General features: G+C 27.0%; 1 protein-coding gene across 1 annotated transcript; it reads left to right on the forward strand.

The window, feature by feature from the left end:
• The first annotated feature begins 299 nt into the window (after nucleotides 1-299).
• Nucleotides 300-1,498, forward strand: LOC108832506 (glutathione S-transferase U19). The gene is made up of 2 exons (XM_018605987.2): nucleotides 300-684; nucleotides 982-1,498. The coding sequence occupies exons 1-2, from the start codon at nucleotides 370-372 to the stop codon at nucleotides 1,324-1,326; spliced, it is 660 nt and encodes a 219-aa protein (XP_018461489.2). The 5' UTR covers nucleotides 300-369; the 3' UTR covers nucleotides 1,327-1,498.
• Nucleotides 1,499-9,481: the final 7,983 nt, after the last annotated feature.

Genomic DNA, 9,481 nt, shown 5'->3' on the forward strand with positions numbered 1-9,481 from the left:
ACGGTGGACTCCACCGTCTAGTCATATCAATCTTTCTTTACATCGATCAGAATCCAAGGCCAAAACCTTAATTACAATATAGGCAAAGAGAAAGACAAGGTTTAGTTGGTTTGATCAGGGAAGCTTACACATTAACATGACGTAAGTAGTGGCCTAAGCATATTAAATGATAGACAGATAATATACACCACTCACTGAAACATCTTGATCCAAATGACTCAGTCAACAACGCACGTTACCCTCTTACCTTCTACTAACTAGTTTCTTATCTTTAGTTTTGGCCTTATAAATAAACTAAACCCTCACTCTCTCTTCCCACCGCAAGATCATTCAAGAAAGACAAAACAGTTATCTCTGTGAGCTTTAACAATGGCTAACGAGGTGATCCTTCTTGATTTCTGGCCTAGCATGTTCGGGATGAGGACGAGGATCGCGTTGAGGGAGAAGGGTGTCGAGTTCGAGTACAGAGACGAGGACCTGTGGAACAAGAGCCCTTTGCTTCTCGAGACAAATCCGGTTCACAAGAAGGTTCCGGTTCTCATCCACAACAGCAAACCGGTCTGCGAATCTACAATCCAGGTTCAGTACATAGACGAGGTCTGGTCTGACAAGAACCCTATCCTCCCTTCTGATCCTTACCAGAGAGCTCAGGCTAGATTTTGGGTTGATTTCATCGACGAAAAGGTAACTAAAAACATTTAGTTTCTACTTGATCTCCTGGTTTTGACGAAGACTGGTGCTACTGCTAGGCACAACCGGATAAAACATTTGTCTTATCTCCCAATTTTAAAGTGATATTATATATACGTTTCACGGTCCCTAAATTGCCAAAAAAAGTTATTAAGCTAATCTAAAAAGATTAAGTTAATCTAAAAATGTTTATAACATCTAATAAAATTATTAAGTTAATCTAAAAATTATTAACTTTCTAAATTTAAAATCGGTCCCTGTTTCTGACGTAGTTGCATGTTATGTTGTCAGATGTACGATGCCCAGAGGAAGGTGTGGGGGACCAAGGGTGAGGAACAAGAGACAGGCAAGAAAGAGTTTATTGAGTTGCTCAAGACACTTGAATCTGAGCTTGGAGACAAAACTTACTTTGGTGGCGATGACTTTGGCTACGTAGACATTGGATTGATTGGGTTCTACTCGTGGTTCCATGCATACGAGAAGTATGGTAACTTGAACATCGAGTCAGAGTGTCCGAAACTGATCGCGTGGGCCAAAACTTGTATGCAGAGGGAGAGCGTGGCTAAGTCCTTGCCTGATTCTGAGAAGGTTATTGAGTTTGTCACTGAGATCAGGAAGAAGTTTATGATTGAGTAGATAATGTTTTCTTTGTCCTTTTGGTTCTTATATACGCTCACTGAGATCAGGAAGAAGTTTATGATTGAGTAGATCATGTTTTCTTTGTCCTTTTGGTTCTTATATACGCTCGCTTGTCATGTGTTTTCGTTTGGTGATGTCTTTTTTAATAATTGTATTTTCTTTGGGTGTTCTTATGGGTTTGGGTTTGGTGAAGGTCCTAGTTTGTAGTTTGTATGCATCTTAGAATTAAACACTCATAATGTAACTTAAGATCTCTAGTTACATCAAACACTCATAATGGCCTCGTAAGCCCAATCTAACACTCAGCGCGTTGGAAGTCCACTTAGTCCATAAGTTTAAATTAAAGTTTATTAATGCTTTTACAACATGAAAAATGAAAACGGAGAAATCTAATAATAATACAGATCCTCTATACAATATAACCTCTTTAAATTAATACTCTAAAAATTAATATATACTATTTTTTTATAAAATAATATAATTTTATAGTCTCAAATTGAGTTTTTGGTTCAGTTAGTATATCGATAAATTAATAAAAAATTATAATTTTAGTACATTTCCAACATTATTAATTTATAGAGGTTTCACTGTATATTAATTAAGAATTCACTTAACTAACTTTTGCTTATATGTCATTCATAACTGAAGTTTATAATTTGATCGATTGATAATTATTATAAATGATTTATTTTATTCGGATCTAAAAATAAAAGAAAATTATGAAATTCATTAATACAATTTACCATCTAATACATGTAATATTACAAATAATAGTTTATGGTAACTAGTTGTAGAATTATAGAAAGAATATATAATATGTCATCAATTTGTTTATTTTATCAAAATTTTATTTATAATTATATAAAATACTAATATAATTTTTATAAAAATAAATATAATGGTTGTGTACTTTTATACAAACAATTATATTTCTGTGTAATGCATTATTATTAGAACTTTTTATGTTTTTAAATTCTGCACATGGTTTATTAATAGTCTGTATATATTTGAAATTATTTAAGATCATTTTTCATTCTAGCTTACAAAGTCATTTTACCAAAGTTCAGATATCATTTATAATACTTTTATTTAATCGTTATAAAGTTTATAATTTCATTTATAATACTGATAAAATGTTATAAAATCATTTGTAGATTCTTCTAAATCTATTTATTATTGTATAAATGTGTTGTTATGATAATTATATATGTATTGTTAAATCTATTTTTATTGTAAATTTAATTAGTTTAATTTACATCGAAAAGGTTTTCTAAATTCATTGGTTGTGTTATAGAACCACTTTACATAGAAATGGTATAAATTATTGAATCACTTGAGTTATAGAACAACTTATTAGGATTTATGAAACTATTTATAAGGATTTTTAAATTTTTGAAAAATAATTCAGAAAATATATAATATATATGTTTATTAAATTAGTGGACTAACCATTATAAAATCACTAGTATTTTGGATAAACAGAAAAATAAAGGTTCCAAACCTCTTTGAACATTATCCTATGCCAGTGTACAATGCATATATTTATTAAAACAATATTATCATATTTTTGATTTTTTCTCAAATTTTTTTAGGTTATACTACGAAAATATTGAGTTTTTAAGTATATTCCATATATACTGATTTAGTACTCTTTAATTTTTAAACAAATTCTAACTACATTCTAAATTTTTATTATTGTATCATAAATTATCTTTCATGGTACATGGTCGTTGTTTTAATTTCTTAACAATTATTTAACAAAGCTTAATATACTACTTAAATTAATGGATTAACCACTATGAAATCTCTATTCTTTAGAGAAAAGGAAACAATAAATGTTCTAAACCTCAACCATTATCCTATGCTAGTTTATGAAGCAAATATGCATTAAAACAATATTGTCTTATTTTGAATTTTTCTCAAAATATGTGGGTTAACCCCCACGAAAATATTGAGTTATAGATAAACTCTCTTTCATGGTACATGGGCATCATTATAGTTTTTTTAGCAATTAAGTTAGTAAACCTTCATATGCTGCCTAAATCATTGGACTTACCACTATGAAATTTTTATTCTTGAGAGAAACGGAGACAACAAATGTTCCAAACCTCTTTGACCATCATCCTATGTCAAAAGAGGATGCAACTATGCATATAAACAATATTATCATATTTACTGAATTTGTTTCAAAATTTGGGTTAACCACTACGAAAATATAATTTTTTCGTTAATTTCTCTATAAACAAAAGTTTATACTCATTAGAATTGTTTAAAAAAATTTAAATGCATTATAAATTTGTATTAAATCTATTATAAACTTTCTTCCATGGTACATGGGAAACGTTCTAATGTTTTTTAAAATTGTTTTAATAAAGCTTTATATGTTACTTAAAAAGTGGACTAACCAATATGAAATCTCTATTCTTTTGGATAAACAGAAAAAATAAAGGTTCCAAACCTCTTTAAACATTATCATATATCAGTGTACAGTGCATATATTTATTTAAACAATATTGTCATATTTTTGAATTTTCTCAAATTTTGTAGGTTACTCTACAAAAATATTGAGTTTTTAGGTAAATTCCCTATATACTGAGTTAATACTCATTAATTGTTTAAAAAAACCACTAACAAAATTTTTATTATTGTATCATAAATTATATTTCATGGTACATTGTCATCGTTTTAATTTCTTAACAATTGTTTTTAATAAAACTTAATTTTCTACTTAAATTAATGATTAACTACTATGAAATCTCTATTCTTTAGAGAAACGGAAACAATAAAGGTTTCAAACCTCCTTGACCATTATCATATGCTATTTTATGATGCAATTATGCATTAAAACAATATTGCCATATTTTTGATTTTTCTCAAAACATGTGGGTTAACCCCCACGAAAATATTGAGTTTTAGATTAAATGCTCTTTATTTTTAAGCTTATACTCATTAGTGTTGTTTAAAATTTCTAATCACTTTATACATTTTTATCAATGTATGATAAACTCTATTTCATGGTATAGAGGCATCGTTCTAATTCTGTAACAATTAAATTAGTAAAACTCCACATGCTGCCTAAATTATTGGACTTACCGCTATAACATTTTTATTCTTGAGAGAAACGGAGACAACAAAGGTTTCAAATCTCTTTTACCATCAATCTATGTCAATACAGGATGCAACTATGAATTTAAACGTGATTATCATATTTATTGATTTTTCAAAATTTGTGGGTTAACCCATTAAAAATATTGAGTTTTCGGTAAATGCTCTATATATTAAAGTTTATACTCTTCACTTTTGTTTAAAATTTTCAAACCACATTCTACATTTGAATTAATGTATTCTAAACTATCTTCATGGTATATAGGAATCAGTCTATTTTTTAATATTTAGTTTACTAAAATTTCATATAATGCCTAGATTAATGGAATTAGCATTATAAAATCTTCATTATATAGAGAAACGGAGACAAGAGAGGTTCTAAACTTTTTGACCATCATCTTATGTTAGTTCTCGATGAAACTATACAGTAAAACCAAATTTTCAAATTTTTGATTTTTTTCCAAAATCTAACATCCCTTCTAAAATAATGAGTTTCGTAAATGCTCTATATGCTTAAGTTTATACTCTTCACTTTTGTTTATAAATTTCAAACCACATTCGACATTTGAATTAATGTATTCTAAACTATCATTCATGGTATATAGAAATCATTCTAATTTTTTAATATTTAGTTTACTAAAATTTCATATACTGACTAGATTAGTGGAATTAACATTATAAAATCTTCATTATCTAGAGAAACAAAGACAACATAGGTTCTAAAATCTTTGACCACAATTTTATGTTAGTGCTCGATGAAACTATGCACTAAAACCATATTTTCATATATTTGATTTTTTTTCAAAATCTGTGGGTTAATCTCTTCTAAAATAATGAGTTTTCGGTAAATGCTCTATATGCTGAAGTTTAGACTCTTCACTTTTGTTTAAAATTTTCAAACCACATTCTACATTTGAATTAACGTATTCTAAACTATCTTTTATGGTATATAGGAATTATTTCTAATTTTTTTAATATTTAGTTTAGTAAAATTTCATATACTCTTTAGATCAATAGAATTAACATTATAAAATCTTCATTATCTAGAGAACAGAGACTACAAAACTACTTAAATATTTGACCATCATCTTATGTTAGTGCTCGATGAAATTATACCTTAAACCAGATTTTCATATTTTTGAAATTCTTTCAAAATCTGTGGGTTAAACCCCTTTTAAAATAATGAGTTTTCGGTAAATCTTCTATATACTGAAATTTATACTCTTCACTTTTGTTTAAAAATTTCAAACCACATTCTACGTTTGAAGTAATATATTCTAAACTACCTTTCATGGTATATTGGAATCATTATAATTTTTTAATATTTAGTTTAGTAAAATTTCATATACTGCATAAATCAATGGAATTAACATTATAAAATCTTCATTATCTAGAGAAACGGAGACTACAAAGGTCCTAAACTCTTTGATCATCATCTTATGTCTGTGCTCGATGAAACTATGCACTAAAACCAAATTTACATATTTTTGATTTTTAAAATTTGTTGGTTAACCCTTTCAACAATATTGTGTTTTCGGTAAATGCTCTATATTCTGAAGTTTTTACTCTTCTTTTTAGTTTAAAATTTTCAAACCACATTCTACATTTAAATAAATGTATTCTAAACTGTCTTTCATGGTTTATAGGAATCATTCTAATTTTTAATATTTAGTTTAGTAAAATTTCATATACTACCTAGATCAATGGAATTACCATTATAAAAATTTTATTATCTAGAGAAACAGAGACAACAGAGGTTCTAAAAATCTTTGACCATTTTCTTATGTTAGTGCTCGATGAAACTATACATTAAAACCAGATTTCCATATTTTAAATTTTTTTCCCAAAATCCATGGCTTAACCTCTTTTAAAATAATGAGTTTTCGGTAAATCATCTATATACTGAAGTTTATACTCTTCACTTTGGTTTAAAATTTTCAAACGACATTCTAAATTTGAATTAATGTATTTTAAACTATATTTCATGGTATATAGAAATCATTTCTAATTTTTAATATTTATTTTATTAAAATTTAATATACTGCCAAGATTAGTGGAATTAGCATTATAAAATCTTCATTATCTAGTGAAACGGAGACAACTGAGGTTCTAAACTCTTTGACCATCATCTTATGTTAGCTCTCGATGAAACTATACACTAAGGGGGGTGTATTGAATCTGAAATTTGAAGTGATTTGATTTTTAATGAGTTATTAGATGATTATAGAAGAATTAGAGGATTTGGTGTGATTTTTGTTAAAACACTTTGAAATCCATCTAAAACAGTGGGATTTGTATTTTTTATTTTTATAACTAAAGAAATCACCTCAAACACTCTAGAAACATTTAAAGCACTCTAAAATCTCTAACTTAAGTTTTGTTCAATAACAGTGGATTTTTAAGAATGTTTTATAAAATGTCAAGTTCAATAACACTGGATTTTAAAGTGTTTATTAAAATACACGTTTGAATAACAGTGGATTTGTAATTTTAATACAAATCACTTCAAACTCTTAGTTGAATACACCCCCCTAAAACTAGATTTTCACATTTTTGAGATTTCCCAAAATCCATGGGTTAACTCTTTCTAAATTAATGAGTTTTCTGTAAATGCTATATACTGAAGTTTATACTCTTCACTTTTGTTTTAAAATTTCAAACCACATTCAACATTTGAATTAATGTATTATAAACTATCTTTCATGGTATATAGGAATCATTCTAATTTTTTAATATTTTGTTTTGGTAAAATTTTATATACTGCCTAGAATAGTGGAATTACCATTATAAAATCTTTATTATCTAGAGAAACGGAGACAACAAATGTTCTAAACCTTTTTGACCATCATCTTATGTCAGTGCTTCAAGAAACTATACACTAAAACCAGATTTTCATATTTTTGAATTTTTTTTCAAAATCCGTGGGTTAACCCTTCAAAAATATTGAGTTTTCTGTTAATGCTCTATATACTGAAGTATATACTCTTCAGTTTAGTTTTAAAATGTCAAACCACATTCTACATTTTATTAATGTACTCTAAGTCTCTTTATGGTATATAGGAATCATTCTAATTTTTTTATATTTCGTTTACTAAAGTTTCATATACTGCATAGATTAATGAAATTACCATTATAAAATCTTCATTATCTAGAGAAATGGAGATAACAAATGTTCTAAACCTCTTTGACCATCATCTTATGTCAGTTCTCAATGAAATTTTACACTAAAACCATTTTCATATTTTTTGATTTTTTTTCAAAATCCATGGGATAACCCCTTCAAAAATATAGAGATTTCGGTAAATGCTATATATACTGAAGTTTATACTCTTCATTTTAGTTTAAAATTTTCAAACCGCATTCTACATTTGAATTGATGTATTCTAAACTATCTTTCACAGTATATAGGAATAATTCTAATTTTTTAACGTTTAGTAAAATTTCATATACTGCCTAGATCAATGGAATTAGCATTATAAAATCTTCATTATCTAGAGAAACGTAGACTACAAAACTTCTAAACTCTCTGACCATCATCTTATGTCAGTGCTCGATGAAACTATACACTAAAACCAGATGTTCATATTTTTGAAAAAATTTCAAATCCATGGATTAACCCTTTTCAAAAATGAGTTTTCGGTACATGCTCTATATACTAAAGTTTATACTCTTCAATTTTGTATAATTTCGTATACTGCCTAAAATAGTGGAATTATAATAAAATCTTTATTATCTAGAGAAATGGAGACAACAAATGTTCTAAACCTCTTTGACTATCATCTTATGTTAGTGCTCTAAGAAAATATACACTAAAACCATATTTTAATATTTTGAAAAAAATTCAAAATCTGTGGGTTTAACCTCTTCTAAAATAATGAGTTTTCGGTAAATGCTATATATACTGAAGTTCATACTCTTCACTTTTGTTTAAAAATTTCAAAGCACATTCGACATTTGAGTTAATATTCTAAACTATCTTTCATGGTATATAAGAATTATTCTAATTTTTTAATTTTTAGTTTAGTAAAATTTCATATACTACTTATAATAGTGAAATTATCATTATAAAATCTTCATTATCTAGAAAACAGAGAAAACAAATGTTCTAAACCTCTTTGACCATCATTTTATGTCAGTGCTCGATGAAAATATATACTAAAACCAGATTTTCATATTTTTGAAATTTTTTCAAAATCCGTGGGCTAACCCCTTCAAAAATATTGAGTTTTCGGTAAATGCTCTATATACTGAAGTTTATACTCTTAACTTTTGTTTAAAATTTTCAAAGCACATTCAACATTTGAATTAATTTATTCAAAACTATCTTTCATGGTATATAGGAATATTCTATTTTTTTATATTTAGTTTCGTAAAATTCATATACTGCCTATAATAGTGAAATTACAATAAAATCTTAATTATATAGAAAACGGAGACAACAAATGTTCTAAACCTCTTTGACCATTATGTAAGTATTCGATGAAACTATACACTAAAACCAGATTTTCATATTTTTGAATTTGTTTCAAAATCCGTGGGTTAACCCCTTCAAAAATATTGAGATTTTGGTAAATGCTCTATATACCGAAGATTCTCTTCATTTTTGTTTAAAAATTTCAAACCACATTCGACATTTGAATTATTGTATTCTAAACTATTTTTTATGATATTTAGGAATCATTCTAATTTTTAATATTTCTTTTACTAAAATATCATATATTGCCTAGATTAGTGGAATTTCCATTATAAAATCTTCATTATCTAGAAACGGAGACAACAAATGTTTTAAACCTCTTTGACCATCATCTTATGTCAGTACTCGATGAAACTATACACTAAAACCATATTTTCATATTTTTGATTTTTTTCAAAATCCGTAGGTTAACCCCTTAAAAAATATTGAGTTTTCGGTAAATGCTCTATATACTAAAAATTTATGCTCTTCACTTTTGTTTAAAATTTTAAAAGCACATTCAACATTTTAATTTTTGTATTCTAATTATCTTTCATGGTGTATATGAATCATTCTAATTTTTTTAATATTTAG

The sequence above is a fragment of the Raphanus sativus genome, chromosome 2 (assembly GCF_000801105.2).
Source record: "Raphanus sativus cultivar WK10039 chromosome 2, ASM80110v3, whole genome shotgun sequence".
NCBI classification, from domain to species: Eukaryota; Viridiplantae; Streptophyta; class Magnoliopsida; order Brassicales; family Brassicaceae; genus Raphanus; species Raphanus sativus.

Coding starts and splice junctions, on each gene's coding strand:
- LOC108832506 (XM_018605987.2), top strand. CDS start 370: ATGGCTAACGAGGTGATCCTTCTTGATTTCTGGCCTAGCATGTTCGGG. Junction 685..981: donor TTGATTTCATCGACGAAAAG/GTAACTAAAAAC, acceptor TTATGTTGTCAG/ATGTACGATGCCCAGAGGAA.